Source organism: Grus americana, chromosome 9 (assembly GCF_028858705.1).
Source record: "Grus americana isolate bGruAme1 chromosome 9, bGruAme1.mat, whole genome shotgun sequence".
Lineage (NCBI taxonomy): Eukaryota > Metazoa > Chordata > Aves > Gruiformes > Gruidae > Grus > Grus americana.
The window spans coordinates 19,363,718-19,382,208 of record NC_072860.1 but is presented as its reverse complement, the minus strand read 5'-3'; the positions used below and the strand labels follow the sequence as shown (position 1 = coordinate 19,382,208).

Here is an 18,491-nt window from a genome sequence, read left to right as displayed (position 1 = left end):
GCACAGGAGGTAGTTGAGGGAGGGAAGGGCCCGCGGAAGGCGTGTGGGAGAGACCATGCTCTTTGCCGGCAGGCTCACCTTAAGAAAGCTTAACATTCCCAGCCTTGACATAAGAAATCCTGAGGTGAGACACTGCGAGGGAAGTAAGCAGCACCAGGGACTGAGTTGTCTCCGGGTACCTCCTGGGGAGCTATGGCACAGAGCAGCAGGGTGAGCTTGTTGGAGCATAAACAAGAGGGAAGAGGGGGGACAGGCCTGGGAGCTCAGTCTGGGGCTGGGGTCTTTGAAACGCAAGGCTCATAACTGGTTTACGTGATCATCAGTTTTGATAAGAAGTCAAAATTAACTATCTGACTTGAAACTTATCTGTGATTCTAGCATTGGCCACCAATCCACTTTTTGTGTTCTATTGTTTGTTTCATTTGAAGATAACAGGTGGATGTTAGGTTTTGGGTTCTGTTTTGTCTACTCCCATGCAAAAAAACACATGAGTAGGGTACAGGCTTTCTTAAATGAAATGTGGAAACTATTTTGCAGAGAAATTCTTAAGAAGAAACTGAGGGGAAAATGTATTTCTTTCTTCTCCTTTAATACTACTTGTACTATAATGAAATGTGTTCATCAAGCACATATGATTTATATTTTTCAGGTTCATTGTCCCAAAGGACAAACAAAATATGCTTTCAAGCAAAGCATATTGCTTCGTTTTGCCAAGTAAAATGCTGAAACGCTTTATGCTGTCTCTGTGTATTTTTACCAGCTTGTAATAGTTAGCAATTTCTTTCAGGGTTGAGAGGCATATACTCATGATTAACCATTTCCTTCACTTTTTTCTTTTTTTTCAGAATGTGTGCTTTATTACACCACAATTTTTATATCAGTTCTTCTGTTTATTTTCACAACAGGTAAGTACTGGATGCCTTGCATCTTGGTAAATGTGTATGAAACACCCAGGATAAATAACAAGAAAAATGGGAAAGAACTACACAGGAGCAGCACAGATTTTACACTTAAATATCCAGCTTAATTTTGTATATTTGGTAGCTTGATGTTACTACATGATCATGCAAGTATAGCTTTTTTCCTAACTAGTAAATTCACGTAATGATTTGCTGCTGCTATTAGTGTGCTAATAAATTTTAATAAATATAAACAATTTTTTTCTTTACAAGACTCAAAATAATTTTTGTTTCCGTTTTCAGACGCTCTATGACAGTGTATACCTGACTTTGTACAATATTTGTTTCACTTCCTTGCCTGTCCTCATATACAGTCTTTTTGAACAGCATGTGCATCCGCATGTATTACAGAGTAAACCTGTGCTCTATCGGTATGTATATCTTTTACGTATTGTCACAGTGACACATCATTTAGAACAGCAGCGGCATCTGCAGAAGTCTGAACTTGCTATCATGCATTCCTGCAGTATTTTTACCTGTAATTTATGCAATTTTTAGTAACTGTCTTGAGGGAAGAACAACTGCAGCTATGTAGTTTTCATCCTAAAAGTTAATTAACATGAGTATTTTAAGAGAAGCATCTTTTTATGTCAGTCATGCTAAGACTGGAAGAGAATTAAGCACTTGGTCAGCTTACGTGATTAGCAGCCCTACTTCATTACATGTAAGAGGTGAAAATTACTCAGACATGCAAATGAAAAACTAGGACACGGTGGTTAGGGGAATCACCATGAAAATGCTTTATTAAGAGGGGAAATGATTTCCCATAGCATTAGATGTCCTCCCAGTGGCTACATGGTGCACTGCATACTGCTTTGTGGAGAAAAAAAAGTATGTATTTTTGTGAAAAATAAACGTCTCAGATGTTTCTATTTTCCTAAAGGTCTTTACAGCAGAACAAGGGGCAGGCATCAGGAGACCTGACTTTTTTTCTTCCTCTTGCAATTCCACCTCCAGGGAGAAGATTTCTAGTTTGTGCTATTCTGAATTTGACCCATTAGAGACCCTTGCCATTGGTGATCCCTGTATAAAGCAGAGCCAAATCATGAGAGCTCAGAGGGTTTTTTTGCCCATGATTTATGCATTTTTTCATATGTCAGCATTCGTTAAATGCATCTCGGTGCGGCTGAAAGTTACATTTATTCAAAGCAGTAGCAGTCATGCAATGTGAATAGCTGATGGGTTATATAAAGAAAATCTGAAATCCAAAATCTGTTTTATTTCTGCAGAGACATCAGTAAAAATGCCCATCTGGGATTTAAACCATTTCTTTACTGGACCATCTTGGGCTTCTTTCATGCATTTGTTTTCTTTTATGGCTCGTATCTTCTAATGGGAGAAGACACTTCTCTGCTGGGAAATGGCCAGGTACAATATCATAAGAATTATTCTACCACTGTATTTTTGGTGATATTTCTTAATTATTTTAAAAAAAAAAAATCCTCTTGTGTCAGGAAAATCTTAAGATTTTTTTTATTTTATTTTTATGAACTACATAATTACCAAAGGTGCTTTGCCAATATTTGTGTGTGCTCCCCAGAAACATTTCTTAGTGTGGAAGCTGTAAGACATGTTGTCAGAAAGCATATGTCCATGAAGAACATATCTTTCAAGATAATAAATGTGTTACAGTTGTCTTAAACCTTGTTTTATTTTATATACCGTTTTTGTCAAAATCATATAGCTTCAGTAAATGAGAATTTATATTCATTCATTCAGAACTTATTTTGAGTTGGACTTAATTGCAGTGTCACACACAGATGTTTTAGCATCTGTTATAAAATTAGGCTTAAATCTGAAAGATGCTGAAAGTCTTAAAGCTTGTCCTAAAAAGGTGTTATTTTAATTACTCAGAAATTTTAAAAATTAAGTAGTGCAAACTGCTTTTAAATCATACTTTTTATTCAGTAAATGTTTTTAAGTCAGTAACTTAATGACATCATCAAATACTAATTTGACCCTTTCTGTTTTAAAGATGTTAAAGTTAACAGGAAAAATCTTGTACAAAAAACTCTAAAGCTTGCATGAAACCATTACAAGTCTGCTTCCTCATTTTCCCTGGTTCTGAGTTAGTTAACCTCATTTAGAACAATTGGATTTTGATTTTTCTCTCTGTTAGGGGTAGTGATGCAAAAATACATTTGCTTCTCATTATGCCATTCTTTCTACTGACAAGAAGTGCTTGCTGGTTCTCATGTAGCGCTTGACAGAGTTGCCAGTTACAACATGAGGTACAAAAATAGCATCATGCTCTATTCACAGTGGTCACCTGGTGACAGAGAGTGGGCATGAGCTCAGGAAGGTTAGGGGGGGAAAACAAAAAAAAAAGGTTTGCATCTAATGATGCACAGACAATGGCCAGAATTGTCGAGTGACTAAAATTAGTGAGCATGTGAACTCGTACTTGGCATCCCTGCAGAGAAAGGAGCAAGAAAGGGGGAGGGTGGTGCAGCTAGCTGGAGTACCTATTTCATCATGAGATGTTTGAGAAGAACATTAAAATAATTGTGCTTCAGATTAAAATGTCTCTTACAGCTGAGATGTGAGTGTGCCCTGTTGTCATTTCTTACAAGCTGTGTGACTTTGTTCTTGTGAATTGGTAAAGGGCCTTCAGTGCTTTTCTAATGAAATAATTTTACACTATGAATCAGTGTGTTTTGGTGCATCTGTCTTAACTGTCAAAGCACCTCACTTCAAAATTGCTTAGTAAATGTCCACAAGGCAGGAACAGACTTTTTTCATTGTATTTAGTAATGAATATTTAGTTTGGGGAACAGATTACATTCTATAAATCTAGACCAGTTTTAATGGTTTTTCTTTTATAAACTAACGTCAAGATTTTTTAAATATGCTTAGGGAATGAGCATACTGTAAATAAATAAATAGTTCTCAGATGCCATTTGGCTTCTCATGTTTTCTGTAATGTGACTTAGAGAAAAAAAAAAAAAAGGTCTTAGAATTTATTTGAAGTTACTCTCTACCTCTCTGTGTTTGCTAAAAGATGGTTATTGGAACTGGTAGAACTGCGTGTTGCTGTAAAATATCTGCAGTGCACAAAGTATTTTGCAAACTTAATGTGTGCTGAAAAAGCCAAAGTTAAGGGAAAGAGAAACTCGTGTTCTGCTGAAGTACTTTCTTGTGACGATCCTCCAGAAGTGATCGCTTTGTGTGAACGCGTGATACAGGGTTGGGCGGTGCAAGGCTTCACGTTTTTATTCACAGTTCTCAGTTTGGAGCAAAGCAGAATAGAAGAGACTGTAAATAATTTGTTAATGCTGGTGGTTTGTTAGGCTTACCTCAACACATTGTACAACAACTTTGATCTTTTAGTTCTTTTTTCTCCCCCCTTTTTCATGCTGTGCATGTCGTCAGATATTGAAACCTAACAGGCAAATGGTAAGAGTTTAGAAGAGGAGGAGATACAAAATATTGTATCTGTTACTTCACAGGATTAAAGGATGCAGCATCCACAGTGTAAATGTGTTCAAAAATAAAATGGTGGCAAGAACCTGTTTGCGTTGTGCATTCTAACTCTGTGACCCTTGAGAGCAGTGTTAGCAGAGACACTTTCTTTCACAGGTCACTCAGGAGCAGTAGTTTAATTTTCCTTTAAGATTATTATTGCAGCAGTTAACAGCAAGCACCTTGCTTGTTAAACATTGCTATCAGTGTGAAAAGTCAATAGAAGGCTTCAGAAGACGTGTTATAACAAGGCTCTTAAAAAGTATCAGTAAATCCGGACTCATGGCTGCCTCAATTTTGTACCTCGAGTAAAGATGAGAAAAGCAGTTGTGAGTTTATCATCGGGCTGTTGGGATTTTTTTTTTTGTCAGAGCTCTGTAACAAGGACTACAACTGTGTGAATCCCAGTTTCCTGCCTCTGTGCTGTACTAACAGATCAACTCTAGGATGACTTTGCCTGTCTGCATGTGGTACCTCTCTCCTTGCTTGCTTAGTTTGCTACCGGTAAATACTGAGTTGAGGGTTTGGTCTTTGTTCAGTATGTCAGTGGCAAAAATAGCTACAAACCAGCAACGTCTTCAGTTCCAGCACCCAGACTGCTTACGGGAGCTGAGCGGTTGGACCTGTTGTAGAATGACAGCGTGTGTCTGAGTAGCATGTGTGTAGATAGATTACAAACTCAGCATCCCTGCTTGGTTGTCAGAGCTGAGATTTTATTGTTGTAGAACTTGTTCAGAGTTTTGATAGTTTAATTTACATGGGCAAGAGAATACAAAAATGACAGATACAGTGTTTTAGAATTGAAGCTTAATTTTGGGTTTATTAGCCTTGAAACAAAGTGTCTTTTCCTTAGAATTTTCTTTGAAAAGTAGAATGACACCATTATTTTTGAATTGTAAAATTGTGCTTGAGGTAAAAAGTGAGCTTTCAGGTGATGCTGCATGTTGAAAATGATCTGGAAATGTTTAAACTCAAAGTGTTTCGCACTTATGTTACAGTGAATACTTTCCACCCACTATTTGCTTTCTATTGGATGCTTATACTTAATTGATCAAATTGGTATCTTCATTTTCCTATCATTTCATGTTACTGTTTTGGACTTTCTTCATATTTCATGTAGCCTTTGTGGTGATTTGTTTTGAACCAAGAAGGAAGATGACGTGTAGATTGTTAATTTTGCTCCTATCATAAGCTATATTTTTTTATAGTAGTTGGTGTTGTATCCCTGTTGCTTTTTCATGATGATTAGTTGTCACAAGCTTATGTCCACGGACTTGTTTCATTAATATAGCTGACTTGAGAAGAATCTAACTTACTGGGAATGCTCTTAACTGATTTTTCTTTTTTTTTCTTCCATGATTTGTGCCTTGGCATTTTCTTAGATGTTTGGAAACTGGACATTTGGTACTTTGGTCTTCACCGTTATGGTTATAACTGTTACGATGAAGGTATGATGCTATACTGATTACTCTCTGTGTTTGGGTATATAGGCAAATATGTAATAGAGCAATAATTTAAAATTGATTCAAAAGTTAAATGGAAGTAATTGGTTATTGAGGATTCCAGATAAGTGATTTTTATGTTTGCTTTCAGTGGTGGTTAAAATTTTTCTTTGTAGTTTTTGCATGTTACAACAATATTTGTTGTTTGAGTTGAAAGTTCATAAGTACATTCAGACCAGTAATTAACATTTTCTGTGAAGTGGGGGGAAAAAGGAAGTTCATTGAAGTTATCTTTGTTTTAGATGGCACTAGAAACTCACTTCTGGACATGGATAAACCATTTTGTTACTTGGGGATCCATTGTATTTTATTTCATATTCTCCTTGTTTTATGGGGGAATTATCTGGTGAGTAATTCTTTTTTTGTTGTTGGTTTTTCCTCTCCTTTCTATAGCATGTATGATGGGTGAATATATGAAAAAACACTGAAGTACTATGTTCTACCATGTTGCTCTGCATTTGTCACAGGTGTCAAAATAAATTTGTAAACTTGGAGCGATCACTCGCTTTTGGTGATTCTTTCAGAAATTTGAGCAATGCTGCTAAGCTGTCCTGTGCTCAAGGCACAAGGAATTACTCGTCTCTGCCAGCCTGTGACTATAAAGGCATTTTTGTTTTTAAAAAAGTAGATAAGTTCCCAAAGGTGCTATGTAATAGGTAAATGTTTGCAACAGAAATGAAGATGCTGGAGTTTGAATTGGTAAAGGAATGCATTTTTGCTTGTATTTTGGGGTCTTGGAGGAATAGGATGGTGATTGATTGATTTTTCACAATTTAAAACTAAACCAGAATGCTTCCCACCGAAGTTCGGTACCCTCCTTCCCCAGAGTTTCTCTGCAGGTCAGGTCCAACAGATTGCTAGACTTCATGGACACCATGCAGTTGTAACTCTGCATCCTGAGAGACTTGCTGCTTGATGTAAAATAAAATATGCTTGAGTCTGTTTCTAGAAGCTCCTGTTAGTAATTGCCACTTCTTTAACTTTTCAGGCCATTTTTACATACCCAGGACATGTACTTTGTATTTGTTCAACTGTTGTCAAGTGGTTCTGCTTGGTTTGCCATAATCCTCATAGTAGTTGCTTGTTTGTTTCTTGATGTTGTGAAGAAAGTGCTGTACAGACATCTACAACCAACAAGTACTGAAAAAGCTCAGGTAATGTTGTGCTTTTGTATCCAACTTGATCAATAGTTAAAAGAACACATTCATTAAAGTCTGTCCTGTAAACTAATTACTTTCCTGTGATATTTAATTATCCTCTTATATTGCTGTCATGTTTAATGCATAAAAATGTTCTCATTTCAAAAGATAATTGCTAATTTAAAATTACAAAATTGAGGACACTGTTTTACAAGGAAATAACATTTATGTTTAATTGATATTAACAATAGTAGAATTATTTATAAAGGGGTCACTCAGTCTTTTGCATCTCAGCTTGCAACTGTATGAGAGGATCATATTACGCATTTCTGTCCTGTTTTAAAGATGGTAACTTGTTCTCATTTTTCTCTAGGAATTAGAAGCTCTCTCTTGAACTGTAATTGGCACTGAATAGTTCTTACAATGTGATGAAAACAATAATTTTAAAAATTGCTTTAGTAGGACTTGTTTTAATTAGTATTTCTTAAATCTTGATCATATATGCCATGTATTTGTTAATTATGTAATTAAAGATAATTACCTATGTGGCATTTTTGTAAATTAATAGAAGACATCTAACGATATCTGTGATAATAGAATCTCCCTTTTGCCTGACACAGGCTGCAAAAACTCCTTGAAATGAGTCTGTTGACATTAGGCTGTCTTTTAGGTCAATATCTCATCTATGTTTGAGTGTTTTCTTCTTTTTAGTGACAGTTATGGAGAAGTCATCCTGACCCATTGATCTAATAGTTACTGTCTCTGGTTTCAGTTTTCTCCATTTCATCTTGTTATAGTTTTTCTGCTAAACTGAAAAGTGTTCTATTAAGAATTTTTTGGTTTATTCACGGTTAGGTTTGTGATCAAGTTAACTTTCTCACTGATGAGTAGGTTGGACTTGCATCTTCTGTCAAAAAGGTTATTTTCCAGTCTTTTAATCATTCTTGTGTTTCTCCTGTAATCTTCGCCATTCTTCAACCTCATCTTGAATTTTGGATTTCACCAGTGGACACAATATTCCAGCACAGCATGCATCAGTGCCAAGTATGGAAATGATTGAATCCCCCAGCTGTATTCAGTTTACAAAATAATATACATCAGTAACCTGTTATCTTCTGCATCTTTTTCTCATCTGCAAGTGGCTATGTTGATTTCTTCCAGATCACTGATGAGAGGTCAATAGCATAGGGCCAAAAAAAATGTGAACCTGAATGGAGAATCCAGTTGACAAAGATATCCCATATACAGTTACGTTCTGAAACCTGTCAACAGTTTATATGTGTGCCATATCAATTTTGTGGTGTCCCAGTTGCTTAATCCAAATTACACTGAGCTATGTGCTATGCAGAACTCTTAACTGCATTGCAGCAATACTGTTACCTTTAGAATCTAACCTTGTAATTACTTTGATGTAAGTGCATGTTGATTGACTTAAATTATATTACCCTTCTAATTTGTGTTTTTTAAAAAAAAAAAAAAATCTATGAGAGACATTCTCTTAAGTTGTCTAGGATCAACATCATGCTGACAAACCTATTCCTAGCCAAAATATCCCACTAGGCCCTTTTCAAAACTGGAATATTAGCTGCTTTTTCCAGTCTTGGAATTTAGTAGCTAAAAGCCAAGGTAAATAACTGCTAGCTTTCAGAAAACTGTTCAGCTAGACCTGATAAGACTCTTGATGGCGTGTTATTGCACTTTCTGGATTAAAGAGTCTTGATTTAGCAAAAATTCTATAGGGAATGATACTTTTTTTTTTTTCCTTCAAAAACTAGGGGCAATGTTTATCAAACACTTGCTTTTCCTTCCTTCCTGTACATCAGCTGTTTCTGTTTGGCAGTGTATTGGTATGGTTGTTGAGGCTTCTCATGTTCCTAAGTGCTTGAATTAAAAAGCCTCCATCATTTTTCCTTAGCTTTGTCCGTATACTTCTTGTTGCATTCTTTTGCTTTCTAAATCAGTTCTAGAGAATTTCCAGGTTCACTTTGCTTCTGTTGCAGTTGTGTCATCAAGGACACAGTCAGACTTCTTATTTTTAAGAAAGAATCTTGATGAATGTCTAACATCTTTCCTGTGGCTGTAGCTTGATTCATAGCCATGGGGATTTTGCTTTGTGCATCTATTATTCATTGTTTTATTTTCCTTATTCCCATTCTACTTTGCCATTTGAATGGTCAACATCAGGATTTATCTTTACCAAAATACTGCCTTTTTCTGAAAACACTTAATTCCTGATACTGCAAAGTTGAGATATCTAAAATCTGATTTGACTAGAAATGCTTCAGCAGCCATTCAGTGGTTCTCTGCCTGTGTCTGGTAGTGAAATCATAGTTAAAAATATATTTGCAAAAAGGCGGCACCTGTTTATTCCTTTCTTGAGGTTTAATCTGTTGAGATTTTCCCCGCTCTTACTTTGAATGGGACAGTCAGCCCCACTGAATTTCATCGGCTGTTCTTGTAGTGAGGAACTAGACAGGAGGGAAGATCAACTTAGCACATTTATTGTCAAGAAGTGACAGAATGCTTCTTTCATGATTATACCTCATTAGATTTGTTGAAAATTTCTAGTAAAAATTTTTCTTCCCGTTTCAAAGCGGAGGAAAGGACTCTGACTGTCAGATAGAATGAGTTTGGAGAATGTCTTTGTCCTAAAAGCTAAGGAATTTTCTGTGAAAGTCATTGAAAGAGTGAATATAGAACTTTGTATATCGCCCTTTTAAATGTGTTTTTCATAGTGTAGGTGCACTCTCTATATTACTGGATATTTTTAATTGTTCATTTTTAATTGTAGGACTAAATTAGTATATTTGCATATTGGGGAAAGAAAAAGTTTAGTTTACAGTTACTAAGTTTTTATCAGGGCAAGATAAATTGTTACATAAACTAGTCACTGATTTTTTAAACTGCAACTATTTAAGTTATTTTATTTCTGTTTGCCATGATTTAAATTCTAAAATATTCCCAGGAGCAGTGAGCAAAACACAGGTTTCTCAACTGAAAATGCTTGCTCATATTGTTTTAATTTTTCCGAAACTAAGAGCACAATAGTTCTGCAAGTTACCAAACTTAGTGCTCCAAATTCATTGTAGGCACCTGCCTTACTCTACTAAGTATATGAGGAACTTGATTTTGTATCTTTTATTTAGTATAAGGTCATAGCATCAGCAGGCAATCTGTCTCTCATCAGTTAGATGTTACGTGTAGCTAAGTTATTGATGAGAGCACAAAGAAATTTAACTGGTGTGAGAGAAACATTTGAGAAATTCTGCTAAAGATAAACTTTTAAATGTAAATAATGTTCTGTCACAACTTAAAAAAAAAAAAGTCTATTCCATTTTGGGAAGTCAGTATATTAAAAATTTGACAGGCAAGCATGAGTTGACCTTTATAGAGGGATGAATTTGGTTAACTTTACCTTCCTTAATGCACTTAGAGTGCATGCGTGTCTTTTTTTTCTGTGTTCCCAACTTTGCTGGCCTTAAAGAAAATCCATCTTAGTATGTTTGACTTAGGTCTGTTGCCCTGAAGTAGCTTCTGGGTAATTTCTGATTATAGGTCTGTTACAGAATCATATAGGAGGAAGTGGACAGTAAGGTAAATCTGAATCAAAATGTAAATCTTTGGGTAAATATAAATCACGGCACTATCAAGGGGAGAAGATAATACTGAATAAAGACATCTGCTAAAGTATAGATGTAAAAGTGTGTAGGCCTTTTTTCTCGGTATGAAAGCTAAGGTACAGTTAAAGAATGGTCCTACCAAACAGTAACTGGCTGTGATGATCCCAGGAACTGTCCTGAAGGTACCAGGCTTGTGTTCTGTATATGATGTGTATTCCACTGAAATAATAATGTCTTGTCCTGTGTCTTTCTCTTAGAAAATTACTGCTGCTACTTACTGACATGTATGTTCCATCCCTTCTCTGTCCAATTGTAGATGTACTCCAACAGAGTTGCTTTAAGTGACGAGTTCATCGCACTGCAGCCATTGTCCAGGGCAAGGAATCAGCTGAGCAAGATTAGGTAGAGTAGGAGGGACAGTTCCTCATCAACTCTTATGCATGCGGAAGGTGAACTAACCAGTGCTGAGAGAGATGGGAAGAGGCATGAATATTAGCGGGTTGAGAAGGCAATATCTGTAGCGCAGATACATTCAGTTTGGTTATTTCTTGGCTTTGCTCTGTGTTTTTGAGCCAAATGCTTCTCCTAAGTAGCATGTGTTGGACGTGCTTTTTGTAGGAAAAAACATCCCTAGCATGATGCTCAACTTTCAGAATACAGATCTAGCTCTTCTTGCATCCATGTTTCAATAATCACAGTTTCTAGCATGGTTATAATGCTTTTAATTTCTTTATGATCAAAATTAAAAGTGCTTTTTGCATGTTGGATAATTTCAGCTTCATAAGGCCGTGACAGGAAGATCCAGGCAGTAATTTCTTGCCAGTTGTTTGCCCATTTTAATTTGCTTTCACTTGTTTTGAAAGGGCAGAAAATGTTTTAAGTTGGGGTGCGTACATACCCTTGCGCAGCTAAGGCTTTTTGTGTTTGTTTTGTGCATCTGTAAAGTGAGTGTTGTTTGTTTTCAATGTGTATGGATACATATTCCTAAAGGCATTTGGCTACAAAGTCCTAGAAAATTATTCAAAAGAAGATCAAAGCTTACATGTGTCTGTGTAAGGGGAACCATTACAATTCTGAAACTCTTCAAATGCACTGAGTTCAGTACATGAAATGCTATCAAATGCTGATTCTCATCTGTAAGACTAAAACATTCATATGCAGCAATAATGTCTTAACCTGTTTGATGGTTTATCCCACCCTTATCTGCTATATTCTATAGCAAGAATTAATGCAAAGAACTAATTCCTTTTAAATATTTTTATGGTGACTGCGTTGTTTAAAAACATCTAAATAGGTGCTGTGAAAACCAATCAACCTACATTTTTGGGACTTAATTGCTCTTTAACTGAGGGGAAGTAAGAGACAGGAAGCTGACATTGGAAATGATTAGCAGAGAATTTTTAGTGTTTAATTGAAACGTATGATACAAATCCTTCTAAGGAGAGGGGGGGGAAGAGAAAAGCTTTGTATTTTTTCTGAGAATGTGCTATACCTTTGCAAGGCAAAACTTGCAATGACTATTGTGTTTAGCTCTTAGTTGTTACACTGTGAAACATATCAGGTTAGATTTCCCAGCTCCTCAGGGAGGTAGTGGTGGGATGTTTTCATTTTGTTTTTCTAAAAATTCAGCACTTACTAGCTCTAAAACAGGCAAACTGCACGATACCTCTTCAATTTTAGTAAACTTAGCAACATATTGGCAAGATTCCTCTGCAAAAACTTTTACAAGTTACCTTTAAAATTCTTGGTTTATCAGCATCATGTGAATAAGTTACTTTTTAAAAACTTTGGATAAATGTATTTCCAGTAAACTTCTATTTTCTCACTGAGTTATTGAAGTGAATTCCATGGTGCATGGTATCTACACCAAAGGTTTTATAACAGATTCTGTTAAACTTTCCAAACCTAAACATGTTTGAAGGGTTATGCAACTGGATGGTGAATATAAAGCTGTCTAGGAAGGCAGCACTGTAGGTATTAAAATACTAAAAATAGGAGGATGCTTTCTAACTGGAGGAGACTTTCTTCATATTACACTTAGGGAAGAGATTGAAAAAAATGGGAAATTTGTTTTGTCCATGAGTGGCAAATGATTATGCAAATCCAATTCTCTTGCATGTCAGAATTTTTGCACTGCAGTATCTAATAGTAAGTGGAGTATCTTATAGTAAGGTACCTGAAATACAAGCACTGAGTGCCTTATACTATGTAGTTGAAGTTGTAAAGAGCAACAAGAGAGGAACAGGGATTTAGGTTTCTCTAATTTATTTGTAGTCTTCAGATGAAGTTGAGAAGCTATCCTGTGGATCCTTACCTAAAACAGTAAAAAGGAAAATCATTTAATAGATGGAAAGTACTCACTTCACTATACTAAATAAAAATTAATTTGGAGTGAAGACCATGGTTTAGTTTCTGTGTGTCCAAGGCAGCTGTTTTCCAAAATCAGTAGAGCAGGGAAAGCAAGGAAAACTGTAGGAACATGACACAAAACAGATGCTTGGTGATTGTAGCTGTAAGCAGCTAATTCTGTCACACCTCATTTGTACAAGCCCACCCAGTAATGGCATCCTTTGTGACTGCAGAATACATGTATAGTGATGAACAGATTTTGGCAGTTTTTTGTTTGTTAAATAGGTATTAAAAAGCTCAAAAGGAGGATAGCACCAGGTTAAACTGAGCTATGCCTTGTTCTGCAAATGTGCTTACTGTTCTGTTGATAATACAAAAGGAGAATACCTTTATGAATGCAAATTAAAAGACAAGTATGATGTTAGAATCAATTTTTATGTCTATAGGCTTCTCGGCGTGCAAAAAAATGTTCAAGTTTAAGTATGTTTGTGATGTACAGTTAAGAGTTTTGAGGGGGGGGTCTTTTAAGTGTCCATGTGATTCCTGTAAGTCAGAAATGCAGTCTTGTGTACCTGTTCAACTCTGCTTGCCTCTGAACTGTACTGTCGCTTCTGGAACTTGGGATGAGGAGTAAATCAGGCAGCACAGGTCAGGTGCAGGCTTTATGCTTAACTGGAGAGTGACTGAGTACTTCTTTCCTCTGTAGCGGTCTCTCCTGTTCTTGGAAGATGTGAAATATAGATCTTGGGGTACTAACTGGGCCCCATTGTATCTCATTTCAGTTTTTTTCTTTGTTTACAAAGTTGTATGTATGTATACCTGTCTCTGTGCTTTATAAGAACTGTCAGAATTTTTAAGCCACGTGTGAGAAGTGTTGCTCGGACAGATGTTTTAATTCCACTTACTGGTGGGTTTAACAATGTTTATAGAGTTTTTACCTTTTGTGCAGCGTGTTACAACTGTACGCAATACTAGGGAAATGTAAAACACATCAAAGGTTTTTATTCACAGGGAAGGCTGTCAGTGCATGACGTTGTATCTGGGCCTCTCAAGCTGTAGCATTTGCCTTAGCACAGCCAGACCCTGTTCTTTCCCCATCTACAGGCCCATGAGATTATTGTTGCCTTGCTTTCCCTTCGTCTCTGTACAGATCTGCTTTCTTTAGCTGTCTCCAGAACTCCAAACTCCAGGCCCTGGCTTTACAGCCTTCATCACTTCTCTGTGTTTTTTCCTCTAGTTGCTGTTTCATAGGATTCCCCTCCTAATAGCTTTCATACCTGATCCAGCCCAGCTGTGTAGAAGTTGAGAAGAGACAGGTTTCTGTTTCTTCTACAGCATATGTTTGCTATAAGGAATGTATAATTTCTAAGACTATTCAAGTGCAAACACGCATTCGCACTAGTGAAGCGTACCAGAACATCTTAATATGCTAAACTTTGAACAAGGGTAGTGTCTTCTTTTACAGGTTTGTGTGTAGTGTTAGCATAGTGTGGTGCTGATCTGTTAGCCTATCTATCACAGGAAAAGGGAATAAATGAGAGAAGAATAGACTATTTTGTATTTATCTTCAGTCACAAAAGTGCACGTATTTATTTACCTGAAGATACTTTTGAAATAATGAAATAATTTGGCATTTGTAGGTTTACTTGATTCAAAGAGATGAAGAGTAGAAAAATTAGAAAAATGTTGAAAACATAGTGGCAGTGAAGTTGTTAGATGTCAGTGTTCTTATATTTTCTTCTAAAATTTTAAATCTAATTGTTTGGGATTTTGGTATACAGTATAATAAGGGTTAAAGATAGTGAGCTTTACAGTAGGGAGCAAGTTTTAACTTAATTGTGGAATAGTAATAACCATCTTGTATATCTTCTGAAACATCTGTGTGGCATCAGTCATGTTGGCAGCAAGGACCTGGGCTCTGGAAAATATGCTGCAGTGCTCTTAACTTGATGTACAGGATTAAATGCATTTCCTGTTCAACAAAGTCCCAACTCTATATTTCAATGTGATTAAATGTTTAGTTGAAATGTCTGTCTTGTGGCATTGAGAATACCCTGTAATAAGACAAACTGGAATGATCCTTTCTATTATGGGGAAAAGGGGAAAAGAAGAGGGGAAAACAAAATTCCAAAGTCTGAAAATTTGAAATAGATTTCAAATGTGTTGGGTTTTCCCCTTTTGTAGTCTATGGTGCACAAAAAGACTGAACGCTTCTAATACTTGTGCACTGATAAACCGTGTTTGATCCACCGATTAACTCGAAAAAATTGCCTCTTTACCTTGTAAATATGCCTTGTTCTCTCAAGAACAGATCTGTGAAGTGAAAGTTCATATAAAAATGGTAACTGTTTAAAGCAATGCAAGCATGGTGCTTTATAAGATTTGTTGCTTTTCTGTCCTTCTAGATGGAAGAAGATAAGGGTTCAGTCAGCTCAGCATGTGACTTTGCTGAAAGCAGGCACAGAGGGGAGGACAATAGGCAACTGCTAGATCCATCTAGCCCACCCGACAGTTCTTACGTTCACTAGGTAGTACTCCCACTCTACCCTAACGTGTGTGTATATATTTATTTTTATATATCATATACAGACAGTCATGGAGCCATTTCTAAAATACCCATATTTTTGATATCTGCAAGAAAATTTGCATCATAATATGTGGGTTTGATTTTTCCTTATCAAGCTGAATCATTCTTTAATTCTGCACTTCAGTTGTTTTTTGATTTAGTACATGAAATGGGCCATTATCATATAAAGTATTATGTTTGTTGTGATCCCAGATCTTACCTTATGAAAATACTTTATTTGCAGCCCAAATATGAATAATATCAGGTATTTCTCTATACTTACTAATTATTTTTTTTTAAAGCATTATCTCTCCTGCCTTTTGTTTCCTGAGAGTTTGTTTCAGGTCATCAGAGACCAGTATGTTCTACCGCCTTACCATGCCAGGTTTTACTTGGATATTAAACTATGATCATAATTGTCTGCCACAGAGAGAAAAGTGAGAAAAGAGACTTTTTAGCATAAGTATCTTCCTCCCAGGTAGTGGATATAAGTATCAAAATCCATGTTCACCAGGCAGTGATACATAATATATTTACACATAAAATTTGAATTCATTTTTATGTTGTCCTTAATGCTTTCCCAATATTACTTTACACTTAACTGTGAGTTTGATAAAACATAAATGTGATTTCCAGGCTTACCTGAAGTCACATTTGCTGGCTTATTTTTTTTAAAAAGGGTAATACTAACTTTTCCATACATTGTGATTTAAGCATGATCCTAGCTTTTTGTGAGTATCTAACTTGAGAAGAACAAAGGAGGTTGTAGTGAAGAGGACAGCCCTCCAAAATCCAGAGCTGAGGGTTCACTCTGTGGAAGCTAGTTTGGGTTACTCTTGGTTTCTCTTTCTGCCAGTCTTTGAATAATATCTAGGGCTGCTAGCTCTCATGTCAGCAGATTCTAGGGGGAAAAAAAAAGGTCTGGTCCATCTCATCCTACATACAACCACTGTAATGTGACCTTTTGCAGTAACTTTAAAGGTGTTACTTGGTCTGCTTCAAGATAATGGATGGACTAAATATTCTTTTTGAAATCCTAAGTGTAGGAACGTGAGAGTTTGTTTTGTATTGCTGTGAACACAGCCATGAAGATCACTGCATATGCAGCAGGGAGCTTGCTTTGTGACCTCCTAATAGGAATTCCTTCTGCTCTGTGTAACTTCTGGTCTGATACGCTGTGAGCGCAGTGTGAAGTTGCTGTGAAGGTCATATCTGCTAGTATTGCAATGCTGCAAATTGTGCTGTTCCTAATTATGGTGTCTTCTGTGACAGTACAATTGTGACCAGGTGTGATGGTCATCTAATAAGGACATTCAGGGACTCAAGCTCTGAGGTGTGTTCTGGTTTGGTTTGGTTTGAACCAAAACCCCTTTTAGACATGTCAGTGGCAATGCTTCTGCTCCTGTCTCTCAGGTATTTACAGAAGTTCATTGTCACATTAAATGTTCATTTTGTGTCCAGAAGACCTCCCAAATGAGCGTGACTTACTCAGAAATGTGCATTGTGCCTGCACTTATTTGTGGCCTCTGAGGTGCAGCAACCAAATCAAGGGTTTCAGATTGTAATGCTTTCTGTAAGTTCATACATTTATTAACTGACAATCCCGTAAGCATCATGTCAAGCGGTGTGACGGAAAGATCTGGAGGGGCCATGGGGAATGCGGAACAGAGTTGAGGAAGGTGCAGGCATAGGAAAAGATGCATGGAAACACCAGTTCTGCCTGTGTGCTCTCCCTTGTTCTACAAGTTGGGATTTTTCTCTTGGATTTCCAGATGCCTCTTGTTTCTGTGAGCTGCCTCTCCTTTGTAGGATAGGAATTGTTCTGTTACGAAGATGTAATCTGTCCAGTTGTCTGTTTTGGGCGATTAGGAAGGAATGTGTCCACTCATAGTAAACCATTCCCATAGGAAACTCTGAGGTTCTTTGTTTTCCTTGTGGCGTTGGGCAAGCGTGGGTGGCGTGAAAGAAATTGGGGTTGGAAACCAAAGTCTTCAGACAACAGTCAGCAACTGTTGGTGTCACGGTGAAAAGTTGGGGGAAGCTGTTCAGTGAGTGTGTCCTATCACTAAAATGCCTTCTCCCAGATTTCCTTGTTCACTGGTGTCTGAGAGTGAGGGGAGGATAATGGATGCTTAAATTTAGCCTGTGTGTTCAGCATTTGTTTGGCAGGATGCTCTCATGGGGAGTTTCAAATTAAATTAAAAAGCATCCCCACACTCCACATTTTTTTACTGCCTTTGAAAGGATACTGAAGTCAGTTTGGATGTTCTCTTTCCAGCAGTACTAGATTTCTGTTAGATTTTAGTTATGCTGCAGTTGACTTGTTTGCAAAAATGATATAGAGGAGCGCACTGATAGATGGCACTTAACTTAATCCCCTACATCTCTATTACTTCTTTCATTTTGTTTGGGTCTTTTTCTCACTTTCTACTGTTCATTCTTAGTAGGTTTATTATGCTAATGTCGAATTGTTCTTCATGCTGGCATGAACGCGACTGAACCTTTCTAACATCAGCCTTGTTTGCATTTAGATAAAAGATATTCACAAAATTGGGAATGTGCTTTTGTTCCTTGCCAAGCCAAGGGTATCTATGGTAGAGACAGAATGTAAATTATTATAGGAAGTTGCATTCTATACTTCTTGAGGAAAAAATATTACTTATGATCAGGTTACTGTGCTGTATTCTGCAGCCCTGGCTTGAAGATTTCTCTTGATAGATTTCCCTTAAAATAGGGCAGACCCGCAGCTTGTATGAATTGTTGTACCTCTACTGAGGTTAATCAAGGCATCACAGCTTAAACTGCATGCTGCCCTGCTCCAGAGATTCATTATAGCTGTAACGCAGTGAATTGCTCACCAGTTTATTTCCAACATTAAGCAGTGATGGTGCTAA

At 36.8% G+C, this 18,491-nt stretch overlaps 1 protein-coding gene across 11 annotated transcripts in view; it reads left to right on the top strand.

Moving 5' to 3' along the window:
* ATP11B (ATPase phospholipid transporting 11B (putative)) overlaps positions 1–18,491 on the top strand; it is a 70,093-nt gene that overhangs the window by 41,889 nt on the left and 9,713 nt on the right. For 5 of the 11 annotated variants that reach the window (XM_054835063.1, XM_054835065.1, XM_054835066.1 and 2 more), the window contains exons 23-28: positions 846–905; positions 1,203–1,330; positions 2,189–2,327; positions 5,804–5,869; positions 6,166–6,269; positions 6,912–7,077. In XM_054835063.1, the coding sequence (XP_054691038.1) occupies positions 846–905; positions 1,203–1,330; positions 2,189–2,327; positions 5,804–5,869; positions 6,166–6,269; positions 6,912–7,077 (663 nt within the window). Of the gene's footprint in view, positions 1–845; positions 906–1,202; positions 1,331–2,188; positions 2,328–5,803; positions 5,870–6,165; positions 6,270–6,911; positions 7,078–10,998; positions 11,085–15,436; positions 15,560–18,491 lie in introns of all 11 variants that reach the window. The other 6 variants (XR_008578251.1, XM_054835062.1, XM_054835061.1 and 3 more) reach the window with 3 other exon arrangements.